This window comes from Silurus aristotelis (genome assembly GCF_946808225.1).
Source record: "Silurus aristotelis genome assembly, chromosome: 27".
NCBI classification, from domain to species: Eukaryota; Metazoa; Chordata; class Actinopteri; order Siluriformes; family Siluridae; genus Silurus; species Silurus aristotelis.
In genome coordinates, this window is record NC_139600.1 from 758,125 (window position 1) to 785,913 (window position 27,789).

The following is a 27,789-nucleotide window of genomic DNA, read 5'->3' on the forward strand; positions in this document are numbered from 1 at the left end:
TTCTGTTGGTGCGTGATGCCGAGAGACCTGCTACATTCTTATAATGAAGAAGGTGCACTGTGACGTCATAGGTAGTTATGATTGGTAAACTGTATGTCTGCCTCTAGTGGTTATGAGTGGAAATACACTCATAACCAGTTTAAAAATAATTAACTTTGAACGAAATATTAGACACACAGCAAAATATATAATAAATATAATACAATATAATATAATATAATATAATATAATATAATATAATATAATACATCCTTAAACACAATGAAAATTGTTTAAATCCACTTTTCTCCATGTATCGAGTTCATGTTAAAGTATTTTTTTTTCTATAATCAGATGTGTCTATTTTATTACTGTTTATTTATTTATTCATTTGTTTGTTTGTTCCTGTTTATAATTTTCTGCTGAACAATAGAAAGAATAAAAACTTTAAAAGTTGAAAACTAATCCCGGGTTGCCATGTATCTTTTAAATACGCTGTCAAGTTCAATCCGCTTGAATGTAATAACATGTAAAACAAGACGTTTTCATTCATATTTATATTTGTTGGAAAATATGAACACGTCATAATTGCAAAAAAAGATAAATGCGTATTCATTTGTTTAATGGCCCAATCAAACAAAAAAATATGTTATTAAATATATAACCTCCCTTTTTTATAGTTATTAGGTTTCAAGAAGAATATATATATATATATATATATATATATATATATATATATATATATATATATATATATATATATATATATATATATATATATATATATAAAACGAAACGGTTTTGTGAGTACCTGGCAACCGGATAAGAACGGCCAATCAGAACGTCCCAGCTCTGTGTAAGCTGATTGGTAACGCGCGGTGCGTTGTGTCGGAAGTGACGTCATGACGTAGAGCGAGTCCGGAAGCGTCTGGGCTTCGGTGTGAACTTTTGAAAACTAGACTGAAGAGCGGGTGGGGAAGAAAATCAAATAAAACTAAATACATCGAAATAAATCGTACACGATGGTGTTAGACACGATTTCCAAGATCATTAAAGTGCAGCTTCCGGCGTATCTGAAGAAGTTACCGCTTCCGGAGTCTGTAGGAGGATTCGCGAGGCTCACAGGTTAGAGTTAATGTGTGTGTGTGTGTGTGTGTGTGTGTGTGTGTGTGTGTGTGTGTGTGTGTGTGTGTGTGTGTGTGTGTTCACTTCTTTAAAACTTCTCATTTTTATTCATTTAAGAAACAAGAATAAGAAACAATAATATCCTGTATTTTATATTTTATATCTTTCCCTTCTTATCATAATGACATGCAAATGAGGGTCGTGTCACACGCATGCGCATATTTTCCTCCACATCACTGCATTTATATTAAAGATGTAATAACATTTATTAAACTCTTCTTTTTTTTCAAAATAATAATGTGTTGATGACTCGGAAATAATGATTGAATCCCCTGACCTGAGAGAAAGTGCATAAACTAACTAAGAAAAGCAGCACGGAGAAGAGTTTAAGGCCCAGAAGGGTGGTCTGGACTCGGGTGTGTGTGTGTGTGTGTGTGTGTGTGTGTGTGTGTGTGTGTGTGTGTGTGTGTGTGTGTGTGTGTCGGTTTGCATAATACGATCGTGCAGCAATGAGTTGTGTGTTTATGATGTGTAAGCAAAAAAAAAAAATTCAACATGCAAAAGTCCAGTTAATACTGTACGGTTTATGACATCATTAAATATAAGATCCAATCACGTTCCAGTATGCTAATGCACATTTTGGTATGTGTGATGGTGGTGGTACTTCAGGGTACTGGGCAGCGCTTGTGCTTTGTGTATTTATAATATATATTTGAATGAGGAGGTTTTTATTCACTTGATCATGGTGGGTGTGTGTGTGTGTGTGTGTGTGTGTGTGTGTGTGTGTTTCAGTTTCAGAGTGGCTCCGCCTCCTCCCCCTGCTCGGGATCCTGGCTCTGCTTGGTTACCTGACCATCAGGCCTTTTCTGCCCAAAAAGAAGAAGCAGAGGGACTGTCTTATCAACTTGAAGATCCAGAAGGAGAACCCCAAAGTGGTGAACGAGATCGACATCGAAGACCTGCGGAGCACCAACGTCTGCTACTGTCGCTGCTGGAGATCCAAAACGGTGAGAGAAACGACATGACGGAGAGAATCTGGTCTGTGTGTTACTTCATATTTATTCCCCTGTGAAATAGGAAGTCGTGCTTACATTCCTGTTCCTAGAAGACCACGTGTGCTTAAAAAACGGGAAATATTGAAAATATATATTTCAGTTAGATGAATTCATCGAGGTGCCATTAAAATAAAAAAAACGAGAACATTTTGTGAAAATGTTGAACAAATGAAAAGTTAAACAATAAAGACAAATTTTTTAAGCCTTTTTTGCTTGTATTTTCCAGGGGTGCCAACATTAATGAACAGTATCTTATTAATAATTTTTGCATGTTTTTGAGTCACTTATTTGTTTGTTTGTTTGTTTTAATTTTGAATCTACAATAAATTGGAATCAGGGGGCGGAGCTACATTACAAACACAGACTATTATCACAAAATAATTTTTGCACCAATCACTTTGCATATGCAAATTATTAGATGCCGGATTTGTGCTTTTTCTGTTGTTGTTTTTTTCTCAACAATCCACATTTGGCCTCAAATTCCTCCGATAATAAGCTTCAGACTTCTAGGAAGATGTTCCACTAGATTTTGTGGAAATGTATTTACCCCCTGGGTGTTAGTAAAGTCAGGTACTGATGAAGGTGAGAAGGTGAGGAGGCCTCGGCTGCAGCGCTCACATTCATCCCAATAGGGTTGGAGCTCTATAGCAGAAGATCTTCCACACACTTCCATCTCATGGAAAGCAGATCTTCATGAAGGGAAAAGTTCATGCTCCTGCATGCAAAGACGTCCTACACAAATGTGCACAACTTTTTCTTCTTCTTCAAGAACCACATATGGCTGGGAAAGTCGGGTGTCCCAATACTTTTGGCACTGCAGTTTATTTCAGATATCATGACTGTTTTGGATTCAACATGCAGAAATGTCGAATGCAAAAGTTTCGGCACCCCGTCATAGGAAATATCTGTTTAAGTGCATTTTAATATTTAACACTATTTCATGTTGTTTAATGTGGAATACGTTTGATGGTTAATGAGGAAGTTTATTTTAAAAAGTGCTGATTTGCATATCTCAGCACAGCATCCTGATCGTTTCAGTTTCCTCTTCTTATAGGGTCAAGTTTCACATCTATTATCACGTTATTACATATTACATTTATTTTCACACCAAATTTGTCTTTTTCAGTTTCCTGTTTGTGACAAATCGCACATAAAGCACAACGAGCTGACCGGAGACAACGTCGGGCCGCTGATCCTGAAGAAGAAAACTCTCTAATTCTGGTTTCATTTGACTTTTTATTAATAAGGGAGCTTTTATTATTTTTTTATGTGCTAGAAATGTTTGCCTTTCACTACAGTGAGGCTGCTGTATAGTGTGTGTGTGTGTGTGTGTGTGTGTGTGTGTGTGTGTGTGTGTGTGTGTGTGTGTGTGTGTGTGTGTGTGTGTGTATACATATGGCTGTATTTTGTATGTAGAATGTGAATACTAAAAAAACAAAACTAAAATAAATAAATAAATTTGTGCCTTTTGATTTAATCTTTTGATGTAGTTTTCTTGTTAAAATGCTGTAAAAGTGCAATATAACGGGACCATAACTTTCAGTTGAACAACATTAGTGTATAAACCGTGTCGCTCGTCATGAAGCAGTCAGCCGGCGTGACGTGAAGTCGTGGTGCAGAAGCCACTTTAAAAACTGTAATAAAAAATGTAAACTAATAAATATTTGTGTTGGATTTCTGGTCATTCAGTCAACATGAAAGAAAAGTTCAGCACTGATAAATCCATCTGGTGTATTTTATGATCTACACCGCTTCCACGTGGCATCAAAACATTTCCAAACTAGTTTTGTAACACACCAACATATGGCAGCACAAGGTTGCACGCACAGTCACAGGGAGCACCGAACTACATAAGACACTTCCTGAAGATGAAGATTCAGCTCCTCGTTTTGAAACCGTTGCCGAGTTCCAGCTCGAATCGCATAAGATGCTCGACACGTATCGTGAAGAAGACTTCCAGGACACGTGGCAGAAACGCTGCGAGTGCTGTACTGCTGTGCATTTTGAAGGTCGTAGTTTTTAAACAAAGATAAATAATGTGCTTTCTTGTAAACTGAGCTTTTAAACTTTTTATCACCTCATGGACGATTCTGAAATTCTTGATGACATCGACGTTCTGATCTGAAACTGATGTGGTGTGGAAAGTCTGCAAGATGGTTTTCTGGGTGTGAAAAAGCGACCCGACGTCTTCCTGCTTCGTGGTTACAGTTATACAAGTGCGATAGTTCAGAGACGGAGCTCACACTTTCTGCTGAATAGTATTTTCTCCATTTCTGTGTTCCCTTTTTTTACTTCCTCTTTTTTTCTCTCTCCCTTTCGTCCCTGTCTCACTCCTAATCTACGCTCTACAGTCCTCGGCTGGTTTGAGAGAGCGAGCCAGGTTATTGCTCAGCATGTAAAAGAGGAGAACAATAGCACTGTAGTGGTGTGGGAGGTAAAACACAGCACATCATTTGGTTCTGATTTACATCCTGTGAGAAGTTTTAAATGACAAAAAGAGAGTTTATGTCTCTTCTCTCTCACCAACAAAGGTTTCTACGGAACATAAAACACCAACACACGGATCTGTTTTGTTTGTTTTAGGTTTTTATATATCTGATGTGTGTGTGTGTGTGTGTGTGATGTAAATGTGTTCTGGGCAGTGTGCATATGTAATCATCTCGTACTCCATGAGGCATGTAAATGTCTTATCACTTATTGTGCACTGTGTAGGGTGTAATACTGTATAAAAGGCTCAGAGCGAGAACAAGGCTCCAATGTTCTAATCCAGAGATGTGCTACTGAGCGTGTAGGAGATACTGCTTTTACACCTAAATACTAATATTAAGTTAGATATCTCTCGCTTGCGATAATTGCAAGCTTTTGTCACACCTTCCCAGATTAGTTTGGACCTGATGACATGTCATGGCTGAAATCTGATAAACATACACTACTGAAAACAGCACAACTGAGAGAAAAGAAACGAAATAAAGAGAATAGATTATTAGGAATAATTAATTAATATTCATGCACACAAATATATTAATTGTAACACTTTTTTCTTTTGCGTTTTGCAAATTGTTCAATCCGCCAAGAAAAGTTCATAGTTTAAATTGAGTTCTGCTTCCCCCTTGTGGTCGAAGTGTGCATTGCTATAAAGCTTAAAATTGGCGTGGATGTGACTGAAGACACTCAATCTTACAATAACTGTCAGTTTTTTATTGTATAGTAAAATAAACAGATATAGAAAACTAAATAGTTGAAAGTGGATTCAAATGTGTACATGTCATTCAGTATTCTCTTCATTAGTTTGCCATTTTTCCCCGTGTTATATTTTGCTAAACACAAGTTTTTGAAAGACAATAGTGAGCACAAGTTTAAACACCAGCAAAACTATTTATTACAGAAATCTGTTAAAAGATGGAAATTACTGGCTAATAAACATAACGTACACATTCTACAAATTCTATTAAACTTTCAAAGCATTTATGACCAAATTATCTGAAGTATTTACAATAAAATGTATGTTTTATTTCGCATTATGCGATCTTTATCAGTGAATAAAGAACAAAGGTATCCAGCTCTGGATGGTCCGTTCTTCTGGAATGTTCTTTCTGTAAAACACAACAGTAAAATGTCAGTATCATTTCCAAAACTATCATTTATTTCAATCTTTACCTTTTGACTTCTCTCTGCACTGTGAGCTGTAATTTTCACCTCAGTGTAAATCAGTTCCTCCAGTTTATTTACACACTAAAGACAGAAAAATCATTACAGGTTTATTTTAATAAACGACAAACTTGAAATCTTCATTAAACACAAGAACGGAGAGAAGAATCGTCTTTTACCTTGTTGTGTTTCCAAATCCACAAAAATCCTCCTGTTATTATGACAAGCAGTAAAACTCCAGCAGATATCAGGACAGGAAGCAGTGAATGAGGACCATCTGATTGTCCTGTAAATATTATAATCTTATAATGTGTATTAAATTATCTACAATATTTATTGACCAATCAGATCACTCCAGCATGAATATTTAAATGATGAGTTTCATCTCTCTGATGTACCTGAGTTGTGAACACAGAGCTGTGTGATGTTGAGAGAAGTAGTTTTATTGCTGACAGGGTTTGCAGACACACAGATATACGTGTTGTTCTCATTGTGTTGTATTTGAAGTGTGAGATTGAGGGGAACACTGAGATCTGTGTTATTGGTGATGGAGATTCTCTCATTCTCTCTGTACCAGGATAATTTCACATCTTCTCCATTCTTCACAGAGCACAAGAGGGAACACGACTCTGTGGAGAACAGACTTCTTTTTCCTCTTACATTTATTACGGGAGTTGATACTGGAGCTAAAAAACACAAACACACATTCAATAGTCATGAAGTATTGAGACAGAACATGGACAAGAAGGAGACATGAAAGACTCACCATAAACACTGACTCTGAAAGTCCTAGATGAGAGATCTTCAGTGATGACGTGTAATAAATAAACTCCAGAATGGTTCCTGCTGATGTTCCTGATGGTTAAAGCTCCACTGCTTCTGTCCAGCTGCAGTCTCTCTTTAAATCTCTCACTGATTTCTGTAACAGTTTCTCCTTTAAACATCTGACTGATCAATATCTTTTCTTCTGCTTTCTCAGGTCCATAAAACCAAACTATATGAGCATCAGTCTGAATTCCAGTAATCCCAGTATGGAGAGTTATAGTGGTTCCTTCCACTTCCTGCAGTGTGACCATCTCATCTCCAGCTGCACTCAGTAAACCTGCATCACAACACTTATTTTACTCATCATCATGTTCCAGTGGCCGAAACCTGAAGCCTGGACTGAGCATAAGTTTGAACACCCCCAGGTAGCCATGACATGCTTTAGTATTAGATGTAACACTATAGTGAGGGTTGAGGAAATCTAACTTTTTATTTCTTTTTGGTTCCAACAATAATTTAGTTTAATTTGGACACAATAATCACTTCTTTAATAGTTTTAAAACTTTGAGTTGTTGAGGGTCGGCCATCACCACTTCCCCTTTACTGTGTGAGAGACTGAGAGCTGAACACTGAGAACCAAACCACAAACCTCCTCACCAAACTAGGACAACTCTCACTATCATCTATTCATTTTGTACATTTTGTGTCTGTTTAGAGCCGTGACGGGTCGTACATTTCACCCCTATGACCTTCAGTGGTGTCCTGCCTGAATCATCCACCTCTTTCCCCTAACTGTTAAATTCTGTAAAGCTGATTTGAGACAATGTCTGTTGTGAAAAATGCACCAGAAATAACCTTGACTTGACCTCTTAATCCACTTGTGTAGTTTGTTACAGATGCAGTTTATGAGCTCTGACTAGTGACGCTCTCTGACCATCCGATCAAAGGATGTGAAAATGCTGACGTTACTGTACACCTGATGGCCCCCGTGTCACTAGACGATGAGGTGGTATCAAAAGGTTTAGAGGCTAATTGTGTAACTGGTGCTTTTCTGACCCACGTGTATGTTTGACGTACAGCGACACTGCAATGAGTCGTTTGAGGTTTATTGAACATCACTGGAAGAAGACGAGAAATCAGGACGACCTTCAACAAGCTCAACCTCCGAAAATGTCAAATCTCACTTCCACACACACCGAACTCACGAGATTTAGTTCCTGCGAACTTCACCCTTTTCTTAAAAATGGAGATCCATCTCAAAGGTCATTGTGGAGATCCAGATGAATAGCAGAAGGTGCTTGACACGCTTCAAAAAAAAAAAGACTTCCAGGACAGGTTCCAGAAGAACACTGTATTGTCGCTGTTCTGCTGTTTAAGGGGAGTATTTTGAAGATGACAGTGTGGAAATATAAATAAATAAAGTATTTTCTCATGAACAAAATGAGTCTCCAAACTTTTTGATGATACCTCATAATCAGCTGGTATGTAGCACATAATAACTGTTTTAGAGAACTTATCAGATCTTGTGCTTTTATGAACTTGAGAAAAGAGAGAAAAAGATATTGATCAGTCAGATGTTGAAAAGGAGAAACTGTTACAGAAATCAGTAAGAGATTAAACACAAAACAGAAGCAGTGGAGCTTTAAACATCAGGAACATCAGCAAGAAACATTCTGGAGTTTATTTAGTCTCTCATCTAGAACTTTCAGCATTCAGTGTATTTCATATCTCCTTCATGTCCACACCAATGAATTCTGAATAATGTTTGTTCTGAAAGTAGTTTATTTCTATCAAATAGATCTGACCATAGAACATCTACAAATCTCATGATTTTATTCCCAAACAATTCTTTATCATTTCCTGCTCTGCAGTTCCTCCACATTACGTTCAACTTGATCCTTCAGTGGGTGAAAGATGATGGACATAGTGTTCGAAATTACACAGGAGAACTAATGAGAACGTTTCAAATGTACTCACCATAAACACTGACTCTGAAAGTTCTAGATGAGAGACGTCCAGTGATGACGTGTAATAAATAAACTCCAGAATGGTTCCTGCTGATGTTCCTGATGGTTAAAGCTCCACTGGTTCTGTCCAGCTGCAGTCTCTCTTTAAATCTCTCACTGATTTCTGTAACAGTTTCTCCTTTAAACATCTGACTGATCAATATCTTTTTCTCTGCTTTCTCAGGTCCATAAAACCACTGAATCTGAGCTTCAGTCTGAATTCCAGTAATCCCAGTATGGAGAGTTATAGTGGTTCCTTCCACTTCCTGCAGTGTGACCATCTCATCTCCAGCTGCACTCAGTAAACCTGCATCACAACTTCAGCTTCATCATTTCACTGACATCATATACAGTTTTTAACACATCTGGGAATTTGATCGATTCTCTAACACACATTATTATTATTATTATTATTATTATTATTATTATTATTATTATTATTATTATTCAGTTTAAAATGTTCTCACACGATCAGTCATTTCCTAAAAATCTTTATACTTCAGCTCAGTTTTCTCCTGTAGTGAAGGAAAGACACAAACTTACAGCACAGCAGGAGAAGAAAAGTCCTGAGAGTCCTGATTTCTGATAAAATCATCACCTCCATGTTCTTTCAGTTCTCCTCGATGTTCTTCTCAGTGAAGAATGTCGTGTTCAGTGCAGATACGTCGCTGCTGTACACACGCAACCTTCCCTTACTGTTAGCTTAGCGTCTTTACTGTCCCACGTTCATCAGAGCGCTGGGTGGAAGTCCTGTCTCAGTGTGTTCAGTCTCACTACACGCTTCCCTCACACCAGTCTAGATGGACTTCTAATATGAAGCTCCTGAACAGAAGCTTTAAAGTCATTTTAATCTCAATTCTGAACAAACAGATGTGATGGTTTAGTCTTTTGTTTAGTTTTTTGTTGTGAATGTAGGTGTGAATATAAAGATGTGTGCATTTGTACGTGAAATTGTGTTTCTAGTCTGTTGTAGGAATCGCAGAAGATCTGAAGACTGAACTGGACTGAGTTGATGTTAATATGACTTTATTAAGGATGGAACAAGGTAGAATATTTTCTGGTGAACATCATGAAGTTTGATCTGCTTCTGCAGATTTATTGTTGCTGTTTATTTTCACATCAGTCATTAGTTTGAGTTATTGAGTGATGATTTTAAGACGTGCACAGGACTTGTGTAAATATATAAAGTCGATGATTTTGCAGCCTCGTCAGTCATCACCACTTCCCCTTCACTGTGTGTGAGACTGAGAACGGAACACTGAGATCTAAACCACAAACCTCTGCACCAGAAAGGACAACCGTCACGTTCATTCTATTAATCTCAGTCCTCAATTCTGTAGATTTCAGGATTCAGTGTGCATCAGACTGCATTTCCTTATACGTCCTACAGCTCGAATAGTGACTCCGAGTTTTTATATCAGAACAGCAATGAACAATGGTTTAATTCTGTTCAGTGAAACAGAAATTCAGTTTAATCGCATGATACAGATTTGGATCCCCAGTGAACAAGCCAGAAGAGAGTTATAAAGAAAAACTCAGACATCAAGAAGAAGAAAAGCCAGCCTGAAGATGGACCAGACGCTCTAAAAGCTGGGTCTGAAACTGAACCACCGAACAGAACAATGAACGAGAACAAACAGACAAAACAAAAGGAGAATTTAAATACATTCACGACTGATAAAAAACAGGTGGAAACTATTGAACATAATGAGGGACTCGGGAACTCTCTGGCGACATCTAGTGGGGCAAATAAATATTTTTATATGTTTTATATATTTATGTGTGTAGTAGTGTGTGACGTAACAAACACTAACAATACAAGTTTATACAGGAATCAGTTTACAGACTCTGGAAATGATTTATTTATTAAAATATATCAAACATATAAATGCATTACAAAACAACTATTTGTTTACAAATTACCTAAAAATCATTATATAAGAAATGTGAAGAAAAGGATCTCATTCATTTCTAGAGTTTCATCACTGAAAAGAGAATGAAGGTATCCTGCTCTGGATGGTCCGCTTTTCTGGAATGTTCTTCCTGTAAGACACAACAGTAAAATGTCAGGATCTGAATCAGGGTGAGATTTTATTACTCCTGTAAAACAAATGCGCTTTTCTTTATCAATAAAAACACTAATGCATTTCACATCATGATCTTTTCCATCTCTTTTTATTCTGTAGATCTTTACCTTTTGACTTCTCTCTGCACTGTGAGCTGTAATTTTCACCTCAGTGTAAATCAGTTCCTCCAGTTTATTTACACACTAAAGACAGAAAAATCATTACAGGTTTATTTTAATAAACGACTAACTTGAAATCTTCATTAAACACAAGAACGGAGAGAAGAATCGTCTTTTACCTTGTTGTGTTTCCAAATCCACAAAAATCCTCCTGTTATTATGACAAGCAGTAAAACTCCAGCAGATATCAGGACAGGAAGCAGTGAATGAGGACCATCTGATTGTCCTGTAAATATTATAATCTTATAATGTGTATTAAATTATCTACAATATTTATTGACCAATCAGATCACTCCAGCATGAATATTTAAATGATGAGTTTCATCTCTCTGATGTACCTGAGTTGTGAACACAGAGCTGTGTGATGCTGAGAGAAGTAGTTTTATTGCTGACAGGGTTTGCAGACACACAGATATACGTGTTCTTCTCATTGTGTTGTATTTGAAGTGTGAGATTGAGGGGAACACTGAGATCTGTGTTATTGGTGATGGAGATTCTCTCATTCTCTCTGTACCAGGATAATTTCACATCTTCTCCATTCTTCACAGAGCACAAGAGGGAACACGACTCTGTGGAGAACAGACTTCTTTTTCCTCTTACATTTATTACTGGAGTTGATACTGGAGCTAAAAAACACAAACACACATTCAATAGTCATGAAGTATTGAGACAGAACATGGACAAGAAGGAGACATAAAACACTCACCATAAACACTGACTCTGAAAGTCCTAGATGAGAGATCTTCAGTGATGACGTGTAATAAATAAACTCCAGAATGGTTCCTGCTGATGTTCCTGATGGTTAAAGCTCCACTGCTTTTGTCCAGCTGCAGACTCTCTTTAAATCTCTCACTGATTTCTGTAACAGTTTCACCTTTAAACATCTGACTGATCAATATCTTTTTCTCTGCTTTCTCAGGTCCATAAAACCACTGAATCTGAGCTTCAGTCTGAATTCCAGTAATCCCAGTATGGAGAGTTATAGTGGTTCCTTCCACTTCCTGCAGTGTGACCATCTCATCTCCAGCTGCACTCAGTAAACCTGCATCACAACTTCATCTTCATCATTTCAATTCCATCATATATTGTTTGTAACACATCTGGGAATCTGATCGACGCTCTAACACACATACTGTATACATTAGTATTGTACTGCAGAACTGCATCTATTAATAGATACTCTACAACCCTGATTCCATAAAAGTTGTGACATCGTGTGAAATATAAATAAAACCAAAATGCAGTTATTTGCTAATCTCATAAATCCATATTCTATTCACAATAAAATCTGTTTAAACTGAGCAAATATACCATTTTGAGAAAAAAATAAAAGGTAATTTTGAGTTTGATGGCTGCAACACGTCTCGGCTGGGACAAGGCAACAAAAACAATATTACAGTTAAATAGCTGGAGAAACATTTTGGAAATATGGCCAGAGCTTCACCAATCTGTGTGTCTACTAATTGTAAAACAATTTTAGAATAATTTTCCTCAACATTGAATTGCAAAACATTTGAAAGTTTTATTATATACAGGACATGATATCATCAAAAGCTTGATAAAAAAAAAAACAAAGGATATTTTTTGACTGTACAATACAACAAAGGAAACCCAGAACTGTTGAGCAGCTTGAATCCTGTATCAGACACATATGGGAAAATATTCATCTCCCAAAACTTCTGCAACTCCTCCCCTCAGTTCCAGGTGGATACGAAGAGAAGACATGAAGCTCCACAGCGGAAACATCGCCTTCTCCAAACTTTTTTGAGACGTGTTGCAGCCGTCAAATTCAAAATGACCAAATCTTTTTCTTAAAATGGTTTAAATTCTCAGATTAAACATTTGATATGTATTTTTATTTTATTTTGAAAAGAATATGGATTTATGAGATTTTCTAAATCATTGTCTTTTATTTTCACAAAATGTTCCAACTTTTAAAAAATGTATTTTATGGACCTGAGAAAGCAGAAGAAAAGATATTGAACAGTCAGATGTTTAACGGAGAAACTGTTACAGAAATCAGTGAGAGATTTAAAGAGAGTCTGCAGCTGGACAGAACCAGTGGAGCTTCAAACATCTGGAACATCAGCAGGAACCATTCTGGAGTTTATTTATTACAAATTATTGCTGAAGATCTCTCATCTAGGGCCTTCAGAATAGTTGTTCTTGGTGAAGTGTTTCATGTCTCCTTCACGGCCATGTTTTTGTCTCATACCATGACATCACAAGACAAACTGCAGCATCAGGAAGATCATTTACACATGAATGTGTCCTGCAGTCCCTTTTCCACCTTGGATTCTGGTTGGTTAGAAGATTAATTAGACAATCAAATAGATCTGGCTGCCAGATTATGTTCCACTTGATCCTTCAGTGTGTGAAAGATGATGGACTTTTACAAAAATGAAACATGAGCACTATGAATAACAAACCCGAGGATAAATATCTTTACACACTGTAATGAGAACGTTTTAAATGTACTCACCATAAACACTGACTCTGAAAGTCCTAGATGAGAGATCTTCAGTGATGACTTGTAATAAATAAACTCCAGAATGGTTCCTGCTGATGTTTCTGATGGTTAAAGCTCCACTGCTTCTGTCCAGCTGCAGTCTGTCTTTAAATCTCTCACTGATTTCTGTAACAGTTTCTCCTTTAAACATCTGACTGTTCAATATCTTTTTCTCTGCTTTCTCAGGTCCATAAAACCAAACTATATGAGCATCAGTCTGAATTCCAGTAATCCCAGTATGGAGAGTTATAGTGGTTCCTTCCACTTCCTGCAGTGTGACCATCTCATCTCCAGCTGCACTCAGTAAACCTGCATCACAACTTCAGCTTCATCATTTCACTGACATCATATACAGTTTTTAACACATCTGGGAATTTGATCGATTCTCTAACACACATTATTATTATTATTATTATTATTATTATTATTATTATTATTATTATTATTATTATTATTCAGTTTAAAATGTTCTCACACGATCAGTCATTTCCTAAAAATCTTTATACTTCAGCTCAGTTTTCTCCTGTAGTGAAGGAAAGACACAAACTTACAGCACAGCAGGAGAAGAAAAGTCCTGAGAGTCCTGATTTCTGATAAAATCATCACCTCCATGTTCTTTCAGTTCTCCTCGATGTTCTTCTCAGTGAAGAATGTCGTGTTCAGTGCAGATACGTCGCTGCTGTACACACGCAACCTTCCCTTACTGTTAGCTTAGCGTCTTTACTGTCCCACGTTCATCAGAGCGCTGGGTGGAAGTCCTGTCTCAGTGTGTTCAGTCTCACTACACGCTTCCCTCACACCAGTCTAGATGGACTTCTAATATGAAGCTCCTGAACAGAAGCTTTAAAGTCATTTTAATCTCAATTCTGAACAAACAGATGTGATGGTTTAGTCTTTTATTTAGTTTGGGAATATAAATGAATGAAGGTGCATCAGTTTGTATAATGTACAAGTAAATGTGTCCTATTTTGTTCATCAACAATTATTTTAGTGTTCTAGTAGCTAAAACCTGAAGCCTGGACCGAGCATAAGCCATGACATGTTTTATTATTAGATGTAACACTATACTTTTGTTCGAGCAAATCTACCGTTTCATTTCTTTTTGGTTTCAATATTAACATTTAATTGTCTTTTTGACATAATCACTTATTTAAACATGTTAAAACTTCACAGACTTTGTGTAAAAAAAAAGATAGTTGTTGATGGTCGGCCATCACCACTTCCCCTGTACTGTGTGTGAGAGACTCTGAACACTGAGAAACCACAAACCTCTTCACCAAACTAGGACAACTGTTGCTGTTTTATTTTTTTTTCTGATAGAAGATTTTGTTTGTATTTAAATGTTGTGTATTACAAAATATGTTATTAACCTATTTATCTGGACATTTTGGTACCGGAGTTCATAAAAATTACCAATCCATTCTGTAGATTTGTGTCCCATTTGCTATTATTCAGGATTAAATGTGTGTCTGCATCCATCTGTTTAAGTACGAACAGTTAGAGATGCCTCACAAGCTTGCAATTGGTTTTCTCTATTTGAATTATTATACAGGCACAAGGTTTGTGGCATCCAAGATGTCTTCATGTAAACTTGGTAAAATTTGTTGTGCTTCCCCTGTTCAACTCTTAATTGCTTGGCAGGTGGCAAGGACCCTTTGCGGTCACTCTGTTCTTTGAGGGCATTGAGTATAAGGTAAGGAAAGTGGATAATGGTGGGGCGTTTTACCACCCTAATCCTTTTAAACCATGGATAGATGTTGTCCTTGTGGCCTTGACAATGGTTGTTTCCAAAGAAGAAGGGACAAAGGGGACCAAGAGGAGTGTGATAATGGTGGTGAGGCCTAGACTGGGGAGAAATGATGGTGTTGAGGCCAGGGGGGAGCAACTTCGGCGACGAGGACAGAGCGGGGCATTTGATAGCTCAGGGAATAGCTGGGTCACATCCTTCACCGAGCAAGGGCTGAAACAATGTCCTTAGCAAAGCAAGCTAAGTTATTCATAAGGCAAGGTGGGCAGGAAATATTTTTTGCAAGGTGTGGAGTTGAAACAATGGCCTCAGCAAAGAGTGGAGGCAGAGTGACGTCCTCAGGGGAGTGAGGAGGTGTAGCCAAATCCTGAGTAAAGCTCAGAGGCTGGGTGACCCTCGGCGGAGGGTGAAGACAGCGTGACCCCCTCAGGTGGCAGGAAGACTGTGACTAACAGGGTCGTCGCTTCTTTAGTTTCAGTGTTTTGTGTTACTTGACTCCTGCCATCATTGTGTGCCTCAGCATCGCCTCCACAGGCAAAATGTTTGTACATCTATACACCAGACAATGTCTTGCTGCTACAGGACCCATTAACATTTTTTTCACATCATTGCAGACATCCCTACCATACCTGCCCGTACCCATGTGAGCATTCCTCAGCGCCACAGATAGAATCAGGCTTTGATGGATAATGGTTTTGTAACACACCGAGCTCACCAAGGTCTTATGTGTATCTTCAATCCTGTTGTGGACCTGGTTTGTTGAATTCTCCACTCAAAGTAAAAGTGACATTCAGAAACCAAATAAACAGAAGTCATGTGTTTAATTGTTATTCACAGCTTACAATTTTCCATGTACAGACACATTGACTTTAATTTAAAGGCCATGGCTGTTTTACTTACACTGGTGATAAAGTTTCACTTCACCTTAAACATTGAAGGAAGAAGGAAGTGGTGATGTAGGTTTTACAACTCACTTTAGTAGATTTCTGTAGAATTGCTGGAATTCAGAACTAAACATGTGTCTGTGTCAAATGGTGACTCTACATAATGATATCAGTCTTAAATAGTGAAGTGGTTTAATCAACACTCAATAACATGATTTATAATTTAGTTCGAGATCCCCCACAAGCCTTCATTTTGGTTTTTTCACAATGCATACTCCACCAGGCCCAACTTAAAGTGGTATGCTCACCTCACTAATGGCCAGATGACGTATGTACAATTCTATTTATAGGGACCTGGTGCTTTTTTTTTTTGGTGGCCAGCAGATTCACAAGCTGACATCCATGACATGTTTTTGAGTTCGTCTCTTATTTAGTTTCAGTGTCCTGTGTTACTTGATTGATTGATACGGGACACATCCACAAATATTTTCCACATCCTCGTACAAATACTGTCCACAAATGCGCCTTTCTCAACGCCTCTCATAGAATCAGGTTCTGATGGATCGCGGTTTGGTTACACATTATGTTTACGAGTGTCTGACATGTATATTTTTGCATTGTCATTGATGCACATTATGTTTCGTCTGAGAGTGACAGATTACCTGATTAAATAAAAGTGAAACTACTTTTTGTTGTCAGTGACTTGGTTAAGAGATTAGATTATTCTATATGAATTTAGATTAGATTCCACTTTGTCATGCCACAGAGAACTTGTTTGTCTAGTCAGAAGGTATAAAAGCTAACTGACTTCAGTCCTATGCATTTTGTTGTTCTTCAAAACCTACGATTCGTTACATACATCCAATATATCTTTGGATATACACATATACATAAGATCAAATAATCATTTCTACCTTTGACAGGTTTCAGCTGGAAGTGTGTGTGATTGTGAACAGGTAAGGCTAATCAGTAAATATGTATGTGAATATAAATCAGTTTAGAGACTTGTACATCAGCTTCTGGGTTATTTTATTGCATAATCCACCAGGACTAATTTAAAGTTCTATATGCACCTCTCTGTGGCCTGATGAAGGTCATACCAATTCTTGTGATGGGACCTGGTGCTTTTATGTGGTGGACAGCAGATTCACCAGCTGACATCCATAACAGGTTTTTTAGACCAACAACAAGGTCTTCTCTTCTGTAATTTCAGTGTTCTGTGTCACTTGATTCCTGCCATCGTTTTGTGTCTCTCTTATATCGTGCTCTTCAGCATCGCATCCACAGGCAAATTCTTTGTACATCTATGCACCAGACATGTCTTGCTACTACAGGACCCATCAACAAACATTTTCCACATCTCCTGCTTGGTTGGGAGCTGGTTATAAACTTCTGAAACCAAACAAACAGACGATTTGTGTGTTGTGTCATTGTTCAAAGAACACAATTCTTTACATATACTCCAGAAAAGTTTGGATATACACACACATATAGGATTAAAGAATCATAGGATTGAGGAATGATTTCTACCTTTGACGGATTTCACATGGAAGTGTGTGTGATTGTGAACAGGTAAGGTCAATCAGTAAATGTGTATGTGGAGATAAATCAGTTTAGAGGTTTGTACATTTTTTCTCTAGAAATAATAAACAGCACTGACGGTGTGGAACTGGTGATGATCGGACAGGATTATTTCTCTTCATCAGGATAAACAGAAAACGTAAAATTCAAAAACTTTTAAAAACTCCTCATTTAGAATTATACAAGAAATATTGACCTTGTTGTGAGAACAGTACAATGGTTTCACAATGGTACGCAGAAACAGATGGACTGTGGCAGATTTTTTCATTTATAATAAAACCACTATCTGGATGGGCAAAATGTAATTGTAATGTGTTCACCGATTTAACAAAGCAATGTCCTAATTAGTTTGGTGTAGGTTTGTTACTTTTGTTAATATACAGTATGTTGTCTTGTATAACTCCTGGGTCCTGGGAACACTGATTCATATGACTTTGATTCCATATGATTTTTTTTTAAGAAGGCTAGGTAAATTAATATCCAGCTGTTTAAGGTGTTTTGTGTTTGAAAGGTCACCGTTTTCACACTATTGTGGAGATCCGCCGAGAATAGCAGCAGGTGATTGACAGGCTTTTAAAAGAAGACTTCCAGGACACATTGCAGAAGAAAGCTGGGAGGCCGTATTGCTGTGCAAGAGGACTATTGTGAAGGTGACAGTGTAGATCTATCTATCTAAATGTAGATAAATAAAGTACTTTCTCATAAACAAAACTAGTTTCAAAACATTTTGATATCACCTTGTAGAAGAAGTCTGAGCTTCACCTGGTAGCCAAATATACACAGGGTTATCACTTATATTGAATTTGTTCTTGACACAGTTTCTGGTCTGCAGATACTTCCAAACATTTAGATGGCCCTTCCCATAGAAAGTCTTTGATACTTTAATGTGAACAACAGCTCTGAAAAGAAACTGGTGAAGGCCTGTGAAGTTTGTTTCTGATGAGTTTGTTATTCTTTTACTTTAAACCTTCAATCCATATGATTTGTCCTACAAAATGCCAGTAAATGCAGTTTAGTAGAGGTTTACAAGTCAATTTTTATTAGTTTATTAGTATTAGTAGATTTATAATGTATAAAATATTGTTCAAAATTTGAAATCGCTTTAGTTTTTGGTCCAAATCATGGAACTGTATTCACATTTTATCCACATTGATCCAACAACTATGGAAGGCTGCTTGTATAATGTACCCTCCGAAGTGGTGAATAAATCGATCCCAAAGTGACTTCTTCAGTGACTCTGATGTTCAGGAGCAACCCAAAAAGAATGGCAGTGAATATTATAGCAGGAATCAGGAGTCTCAGGAGTTTTCTTATCTTTTACTGCTGTAAGGTTCAAAACGATGGTAATGAATCATGAATAATCATTTATAAATGTTGGTGAGTGAAATGATGAAGCTGAAGTTGTGATGCAGGTTTACTGAGTGCAGCTGGAGATGAGATGGTCACACTGCAGGAAGTGGAAGGAACCACTATAACTCTCCATACTGGGATTACTGGAATTCAGAGTGATGCTCAGATTGCATGGTTTTATGGACCTGAGAAAGCAGAAGAAAAGATATTGAACAGTCAGATGTTTAAAGGAGAAACTGTTACAGAAATCAGTGAGAGATTTAAAGACAGACTGCAGCTGGACAGAAGGAGTGGAGCTTTAACCATCAGGAACATCAGCAGGAACCATTCTGGAGTTTATTTATTATATATCATCACTGAAGATCTCTACTCTAGAACTTTCAGAGTCCGTGTTTATGGTGAGTGTTTCATGTCTCCTTCATGTCCATGTTCAATCTCATAACATCATGAATGTAAAAAGGCCAATTCTCAAACCAGGATTGACTGCATGAGAGGTGCAGAGACACACACAGAAATTTTGGAAAATCAATTTTCTTTTTATTTAAATGTCCAAAATAACAACAGAACAAAAAATAATTAAACAAATATAAAGAAAAAAACACCTTAGGAATACTTAAAATTTTAGATTATGGCAAGGCAAAAAAAAAGTCAACCAGAACAAAGAAACCAAACCACACAACTTTACTGATGAGGCCAAAAGACTGACATAAAAAAGGGGGGAACTTAAATACACACAGGTTAATGAGGCACATGTGCAAACTATAGGAACTCATTAAGGACGCAGGAACACAATAGTGACACCTGGTGGATACAAACAGAAAAGTAGAAGGAAAGAAAAAGAAAATGGTAGAAACCTGGAAAAATCGTGAGAAAAGTCAATCAGAGCTGCGTGGAGATTAAACATCAAACTGAATTTGACACCAGTGCTGTTAAAAGTGAAACCCTGACAGCAGTGTCCTTCTGCACGTGTTCTCAAACATCATCATCTCTATAGTTCATTCACGTGGACGTGTACAGCTGAACATTAACTCATTAAATGTGTGTATAATCAGTGATTATTAATTAATGAAAGGAGTCTCCAGTGTCAGTGCTCATAATTAAATGTGCACCTCAACCCCCTGTTTCCTACAAAACAGTCTTCTCCCATGGCCTCCACAGTCACCAGATCTAAATACTCAGTGGTGGGCCATCAGGGAAAGCAAAGCCTTTTTAGATCCTCCTTGTTAGATTTTTTGTCCAATCAGATTTCAGCCTCTATGTGCTGCCATGTCAATCTAATCTGCCCAGGACGCTTAAAGTCAGTACTGCTGGACGATGTACCTTAGACCAGCGGTCCCCAACCTTTTTTGTGCCACGGACCGGTTTAATGTTAGAAATTATTTTCACGGACCGGCCTTTAATGTGTGGGAGATAAATACAACAAAATATGTGTTCTCACTTGGCTGAAATTTTCAATGCATGTTTCTGTTTTCTTAGCTCCAGTATCAACTCCAGTAATAATAAATGTAAGAGGAAAAAGACATGGGTTTACCATGTCATGTTCCCTCTTGTGCACTGTGGAGAATGGAGAAGATGTGAAATTATCCTGGTACAGAGAGAATGAGAGAATCTCCATCACCAGTAACACAGATCTCAGTGTTCCCATCAACCTCCTACTTCAAATACAACACCATGACAACAACATGTATATCTGTGTGTCTGCAAACCCTGTCAGCAATAAAACTACTTCTCTCAGCATCACACAGCTCTGTGTTCACAACTCAGGTACATCAGAGAGATGAAAATCTCATTACTTTGTTCTGGTTATTTGATTTAATTCAGTTTTATTTGTAGAGCACTTTTAACAGTGGGCATTGTCTTAAAGCAGCTTTACACAGGTTTTAACGTTGAATAAATGAATGTATATGTTTAGTGCTTATAAGTCTGTTCCTTATGTTTATCCCTAATCCCTAGCCCCCACCCCCTTCTTGTCCATATATCTCGCATCGGCCGCTTCATCATTCCTTTGCAGAAAACATACACAACTTTTTTACTGTGCTCGTGGACACCAAATAGATTAGCTAAAGAGAAAAGATGGCGGCGCGGCAGTAGCTCGCAGCAGCCTCTCCGGATCGAAAAATGGTGCTTTTACCATATTTTGCCTGACTTTTTACAATACATGGACACCAGAGTCAGCTGTGTTCATGTGTACGACCACCAGACACTGTTACAGTACAGGAATCATGCAACCAATAATCTGCATGATGAAGTAATCAATAACCTTCACGACCTCAGCTTGCTGCGACCTCGGCCACAAAGACCAGGCCCCCAGCCCTCGGTGTCACCTGATGAAGAAAGGACGTCGGAAGCGCTGCTCCAGGAAGTGAAAGCGCGGCAAGCGGGCGGGTGTCTGTGCTAGGCTAAATGCTAACCCTAGCCAGCCAGCTCTCCCGTCCATTTTTCTTTCAAACGTCTGCTCCCTGGACAATAAACTGGATTACATCCGACTCCAGCGAACCACACAGCGAGAGTTCATAGACTGCTGCATCTTTGTTTTCACGGAGATGTGGCTCAGCGACAGAGTTCCAGAAGCCGCCATAAAGCTAGAAGGGCTAACCGCGTTTTGTGCCGATTTCCTCTTCCATGTTTATTAGAGAAACATCTGCCCCCTGCTGGAGTCTTCATTATTTGAGGTACCAACAAATAGCCTGCACCTTTTGATCTAAGTAGGCGTGAAGGATCATCCTGGTACAGAAGTTTACTCAGATACTGCGGCGTGAGAGCGTTAAGTGCTTTATACGTCAGTAGTAGTATTTTATAATCAGTGTGAGATGTAATTGGGAGCAGTGTAGATGATTAAAACAGGGCTGATGTGGTCATATTTTCTAGATCTAGTGAGGACTCTTGCTGCTGCATTCTGAACTAGGGCTGCAACTTTTGACTAAACTATTTTGATAATTGATTAATCGGACAATTTTTTTTGGATTGATCGAATAAAAAACTTAAAAAAAATGTAATATAATAATTTATAACATTTTCTATAATAATTAATTGATGCATAAATATGCATCAATTAATTATACCAATATTGAAAAACATTAAAGCTGCAGTAAATCATGTTTGAAAACAGATAAGTTACTGTTGTAGTAGGCAAATGCTATAAAAAAGAGAATGAAACGGAGAAACGCAGGAAACTAACAGGCTTTCGTTGGTGTACAAATACATAAACATTCGCTTAAAACCACAGCAGTGACTAAAAATGTAATTGTTTGCTGCTGCTGTTATTTGCTGCTTTCAGATTGAGTGTTTCTTCGCACAGTTTAATTGAATCATCACGATGTCATGAACGAGCTGATTGCGTGAATCACGACAAAACAGATCCAGTGCGACCTTACTGACGCTACAAACAGTTTACACAATGGCACTTCATTAAACTACAGCATTTTCACATGAGAAGGATTAAACAGTTTTTACTCACCGTGCTGATGTTTCATGTTCGTTTGTGACACCGTTCCTGCTGCCAGTTGACCCTGTACTCTCTGCCATTTTGCAAGAGGCTGTGTTATGTTACCTTTACGCTAACCCATAATTTCAGCAGCCCAACTTCGACTGACTTCTTTTACTACATTTACTTCTAGCTGCATGTGGTTATAAACAGAATAATGAATATTCATAAGGGTTAAAGGAGAAATTAACTAACAGTTAAGCGCCTGGACTCTTGTACTACGAAGCAGTGTTATTGTAATAGAGGTGTTTGAGCCCACACAGTGACCTCCATCAAAAACTCATGCTTGTTTTTAATGCAGTGCTGCCTGAGGGCCTGAACATCACAATATCATGATATGCAATCAATATATTTCAGTTCCACAAACAGCTTAATGATAGTGTGATGCTCATTATGTACTATGGGTAATGTCTTTAAATATCATTATAGGGTTTATTTGTCACATCAAGTCTTGTCTGTGATTTGACTACTTCTATTATTTGCATTTCAATCTTTACAGGACAATCGGAAGACTTCCATACTGACTGGATGGCTCCTGTAGTTACTGTGTTAATAATAATATCTGTAATTGTGTGGATTTGGCTAAAAGAGAATGAGCAACGAATGGGCAAGTTACACATCTTTATGTTCATGTGTTGAGTAGGGCTTTATTCTTTTTCCAATTTTAGTCAAATGAATATTATCCTTGTATTTAGTTCCTGAAAGCCTCATGAACTGAGTTATGCTGATATAAACGTTACAGCTCACAGTGTTATGAGAGTTAAAAAAGGATCTAAAGAAATACATTGTTAAAAAAGATCATTATGTAAGATGCGTTAGTGTTTTTGTGATAAAGAAAATCACATTTGTTCAACATTGTAAATTCTTCACCCTGATTCAGATCCTTATATTTACATTGTGTCTTATAGGAAGAACATTCCGGATTAATGCAGTGGGAATTGGATTAACACCAGTAATAATAATAATAAATATTATTATTATTCTCATTCTTTTTTATTATTATTATTGGTTAAAAACTTTTAACCATTACAGAAAGAAACTTTAATCACACACACTGTCTACACTGAAACACCCACTAGAGTGAAAGGAATTGTTGTGGCAGCTCCATTGTGGTATGAACAGAAATCCCTGAAAAGGTGTTCAGAACCAACCAACGCATCACTGGAACCCAATTATCTGCTATAGAACTCCTTCACTACAGCAGATATCTGCACAGAGCTCACTTCCTCAGGATCTCATCACATCCCAGTCACAAACTGTTAAACCTCCTTCTATCCACAGTGAGGTACAAAAATATATGCTCCAGAACCTTCAGGTTCAGAAACAACTTTTCCATCTACCATTACTCAATACTCCACTACAACCCTGATGTCTCACTGATACTTTACTGCTTTACCGATTTTACTGCCTGTAATCATACAGTTCTACTCAATTCTGTACATTTTATACCATTCTGGAGAACTGTAATATCCTACATTATCTTTCTACATGTCTGTATATAATCCATATATACCCCAAATATAACCTTTCAACATACAATGTGCAACTCATAGTGACATCTATATTTGCTGTATTAGCTACATATATTAGCCAAACACACATCCACACCCACCCACACATATGTATAAGTAGTGGACTTATTTATTTAGTCTGCACAGTTTTTCTTCAATGCCATAAACTTATAACATTTCACTGCTATAGACTTTATATTTATTCACTGTACATATTTGCACAATTGCTACTATTTGCACTTCTGGTAGATGCTAAACTGCATTTTTTTGCTGTACTATGCAATGACAAAGTTTTATCTACCTACCTACCTATCTATCTATCTATCTATCTATCTATCTATCTATCTATCTATCTATCTATCTATCTATCTATCTATCTATCTATCTATCTATCTATCTATCTATCTATCTATCTATCATCATTTTTTTATTGTTAAAGCTTTGGTGGTGTGCCTTACACAAAGGAAATCAACATATTTGCCTTTAAAGATATTTATAACCTCAAGTGTTATAAAGAAGTAATCAAGGATTACATTGCACCTTTGGATGTTGTTCCTCTGCCCACAAACACACAGGAGGAAGTGCGGTCCTGACTTTACACCTGCAAGGAAGGTTTCAGCACTGGTTCCAAACTTTAACAAAACAATATCTTCAGAAACAACAACTTTTGTTTCATGAAGCAAGGGTGTCAAAATAATAATCTTTATTACTTTCCAGATATCTTACAACATAGTCGACATCTTGATACGAGCTCATTTTGGCACTCGTCTTTTGGACTTTCTGCTTATAAAAACATTAAAATGTCCAGTTTTTTTAATGATGCAGAACGTGTTTTGGGCGTAACTTGAAAGAAACCAATCAGAGTCTCATCTCCTATTCCCTTTAAATGCCCGATGCACTAAACATGCAAGAATGATCAGAAACTAATCGCTGACGATCGATTCAAGGTTAAAGTGCACGAGCAGACTATCTTAAAAAAAAAAAAAAAAAAAAAAAAAATCCCCACTTGCATTGTGTCGCTGCCGGGTGTATGATGGGGGCCCCTGTGTCAGAGCTGTTAAAAATGACTTGAGATGGGTCTTGTTTTCTATTAAATTGATCAAAATGTAACAAGACCATAATTTAAAGAACAAATATCTACTATGGGCTAAGATAAATATTATTATTTATTTATATAAAGGAAATAAAGTAATTTTCATATGCCATTAACATCTGTTCTTGCTTTGGACATTAACTTTCTTAATTTTCTCAGAAAACTAAACTATTTTTTTTCTGAAATTGTGCAAAGAGCAAATTAAAATGTTTTAAAACTTTTTTTAGACCCACAGAAACCCTGTTTAAGAAATGTGAAATCTCAGTGTCATCTGAACAAATATAAAAATAACTATATAACTAAAATCATTATCATCTTTCAGCACAATTTTATCAGTGTAAAGTGCAAACTGATGCAGTTCTGTAGCTTTTCACCGAACACTGTCTTCCAGGCCACGTGACTTCCTCGCAAAAAGCTCCGGCAGGAAAGCTGTCAAATCAGCAATCCTGGCACTTATCTCCCTTATTTGGTTCTAAGCTGTACACGCAACCACAAAACAATCAGTATTTGCATAACTCCAAAACAGCACCGATGTGATCTGCAAGAAATTGTGAATCATGTCTGTCTGAAGCATGCAAAAAGGAGACACTATGTTTGGTGGTGCTCTTCCTGAAGTAAGATTAGTCACGTCCCGGTATATAACACACCTGCCATCCTAAAAGCCTTTCTGTGTACACTTATCACAAACAAAGTAACCTGAATAATGCTTTGTGTATTTATGTATTTGTGTGTATTTGTGTTTTGGCAGGTGCATTCTGTAAACTGTCCTTCAGATCATGCACCACATCTGCCACAAAAATAAAAAATCAAGATTTGTAGGCTTTGACACACAAAGTTAAATGTAAATGATGTTTGTTCTAGTCACTTAAAAAACATTTCTAGCACATCTAAATCAGTGGGCCAGTCAATAGTATAAATAACAAGGTCATTTTAATAAGCTGAGCAGTGAGGAACATCTGCAAACACAATATTAAAAAGACACTAGATGGCGCTGGAGCATTTCGAAGTCCAAAGGGCACAACTGTATACTGCAGGAAACCGTCAGGTGCGACAAAAGCAGAAATTTCAGTGGTACCTGCCAGTAATTCTTAAACAAGTCCACTTTTGACACAAAACGAGCTGATGGGGTTTCTGCTTTAAACTTGCACAATTTGCAATTTTATGACCAGGGTTATGACAGTAAAAACACCAGTAGAGCTAGGAGGGGAATTTAACCGGCAAGGCCGAGTTGTCTTTAAATGCTGATCAGTGTTTACTGAAGGTCTGTCATAGCCTGCTTGAACACATTCTTATGAGTCAATACAAAGACATCTGCGAGTAGAGCAGCTTCTGAAACAGAGGAAACCTTCCTCTCACGTAGGTAGACAAGTCAGGTAGACAAATTCTTAAATTCCTCAAGCAATATAATCTCCCTCAAGCACTTAAAAATCATTAGGGTTACTGGAAGCACACCACTTGTCCAAACTCTACAAAGGTCTGTGAAGAAAGTTTTCTAAGATTCCTGAATCTTTGTCAAGTTTAGTTCGGTAGTGTTTTTCACAATGCACATTATCTCAAAGCAGCTTTACAGAATTTAACAGTGAATGTGAATGGTGTGTATTTATCCCTGATGAGCAAGCCAGGGGCGACTGTGGCAAGGAAAAACTCCCTTAGATGTAATGAGGAAGAAACCTTGAGAGGAACCAGACTCAAAAGGGAACCCATTCTCATTTGGGTGACATCAAGAGTGTGATTATAGTCTTTAAACACTACAGAACACTGGAGAGTGAGAACTAACATGAGTACTGGAGTGTGTAATTATGAGGAATGATCTTTCTACAGTCTTATAGTCTTAGTCTTTTTAATCTGCACTTAAACTGGGTGAGTGTATCTGAACCCCGAACACTGTCAGGAAGACTATTCCAGAGTTTAGGAGCTAAATGTGAGAATGTTCCACCACCTTTAGTGGACTTTGCTATTTTAGGAACTACTAGAAGCCCATAGTTTTGAGATCTGAAGGAGCGTGACTTAGGGATTGTAACTGTAGTTTGTTTATTAATGATGCAGGAAAACCACCTAGTGATGCATTACAATAGTCCAGTCTGGAGACTGTAGAGACTATAGGCTTCAGGGACCAAGTCATAAGCATGGAGTTTAGCTGCTTGAACTACTTAATACTGTAAGCGCTTCTTCAGGCACAACAAAGAGCACACTTCCTCAGCTTTCCAATAAGCTTACACTGGTGCAAGAATGACCACACACCTTCTGGATAATTTAAGGCTATAACTATACACTCAAGAACACAGAAATAAGTATCTATTTCACTTTCTCGGAAAGGAGAAACCAACACAATGTGTTGAACATTTACTAAATACAGTAAAACCCTGTTGTTCGAGCAGCCTATAGTACGAGCAAACGGAGATACGAGCAAACTCGCTCGCAAAATTTTACCCTGTTTCACGAGCAAATTTCGAAGGCACGAGCAAACCCACACTGTTCCCCGCTTTCAGGCGGAGGGTCGCATCAGTCGCTTAGTTGATGACGTATCGCTCGGTCGCTCTCGTTGTTCAGTGCAGCAAAAACTTAACTTTACTTAGTTTTATATTTTTATTTCACTGGAAATCTTGAAAAATGTCTCCTGAGAAAATCAGTGATGGTGCTGTGAAAACAAAAGTATATATAATTACCATGGAAACCGAGGAGGTTACGAGCGTTTTGTGCGTCTTACACTTACACACAAATTATGTTTACATTACGCTAATTTGTGGTGTATTTTTTTGTTAAAATAGGCCACAAATAGTTTTTAAGTGCAGAAATAAGCGATTGAA

At 37.5% G+C, this 27,789-nt stretch overlaps 4 protein-coding genes and 1 long non-coding RNA gene across 10 annotated transcripts; 3 read left to right on the plus strand and 2 right to left on the minus strand.

Moving 5' to 3' along the window:
* The first annotated feature begins 869 nt into the window (after positions 1–869).
* cisd2 (CDGSH iron sulfur domain 2) lies at positions 870–3,820 on the plus strand. Its single transcript, XM_083532231.1, has 3 exons — positions 870–1,104; positions 1,897–2,111; positions 3,286–3,820. Exons 1-3 carry the CDS (start codon positions 1,002–1,004, stop codon positions 3,373–3,375), a joined length of 408 nt encoding a protein of 135 aa, XP_083388357.1. The 5' UTR covers positions 870–1,001; the 3' UTR covers positions 3,376–3,820.
* A 1,516-nt stretch (positions 3,821–5,336) lies between these two features.
* Positions 5,337–9,260, minus strand: LOC310721009 (CD48 antigen-like). Of its 5 annotated transcripts, none has more exons than XM_083532198.1 (6): positions 9,122–9,260; positions 8,586–8,885; positions 6,574–6,609; positions 6,206–6,493; positions 5,987–6,093; positions 5,337–5,891 (listed from the first exon to the last, which is right to left on the minus strand). In XM_083532198.1, exons 1-6 carry the CDS (start codon positions 9,180–9,182, stop codon positions 5,649–5,651), a joined length of 1,035 nt encoding a protein of 344 aa, XP_083388324.1. In that variant the 5' UTR covers positions 9,183–9,260; the 3' UTR covers positions 5,337–5,648. The 5 variants fall into 5 exon arrangements, with proteins under 5 accessions (XP_083388324.1, XP_083388327.1, XP_083388326.1 ...); XM_083532201.1 differs by lacking the exon at positions 6,574–6,609 and having other exon boundaries at positions 5,337–5,752; positions 5,856–5,891; positions 8,550–8,885; XM_083532200.1 differs by lacking the exon at positions 6,574–6,609 and having other exon boundaries at positions 5,337–5,752; positions 5,817–5,891; positions 8,550–8,885.
* LOC310721038 lies at positions 6,799–13,603 on the plus strand. The gene is made up of 5 exons (XR_014531899.1): positions 6,799–6,903; positions 7,459–8,053; positions 8,763–9,623; positions 9,782–10,661; positions 13,519–13,603. It is a non-coding gene; the product is annotated as an uncharacterized lncRNA (long non-coding RNA).
* Positions 10,505–14,319, minus strand: LOC310721020 (CD48 antigen-like). Of its 2 annotated transcripts, none has more exons than XM_083532219.1 (6): positions 13,884–14,319; positions 13,306–13,641; positions 11,162–11,449; positions 10,943–11,049; positions 10,773–10,847; positions 10,505–10,621 (listed from the first exon to the last, which is right to left on the minus strand). In XM_083532219.1, exons 1-6 carry the CDS (start codon positions 13,942–13,944, stop codon positions 10,550–10,552), a joined length of 939 nt encoding a protein of 312 aa, XP_083388345.1. In that variant the 5' UTR covers positions 13,945–14,319; the 3' UTR covers positions 10,505–10,549. The 2 variants fall into 2 exon arrangements, with proteins under 2 accessions (XP_083388345.1, XP_083388346.1); XM_083532220.1 differs by having other exon boundaries at positions 10,588–10,678; positions 13,884–14,318.
* A 3,748-nt stretch (positions 14,320–18,067) lies between these two features.
* On the plus strand, positions 18,068–20,704 carry LOC310721024 (CD48 antigen-like). Its single transcript, XM_083532225.1, has 4 exons — positions 18,068–18,194; positions 18,715–18,869; positions 18,957–19,292; positions 20,371–20,704. Exons 2-4 carry the CDS (start codon positions 18,785–18,787, stop codon positions 20,673–20,675), a joined length of 726 nt encoding a protein of 241 aa, XP_083388351.1. The 5' UTR covers positions 18,068–18,194; positions 18,715–18,784; the 3' UTR covers positions 20,676–20,704.
* Positions 20,705–27,789: the final 7,085 nt, after the last annotated feature.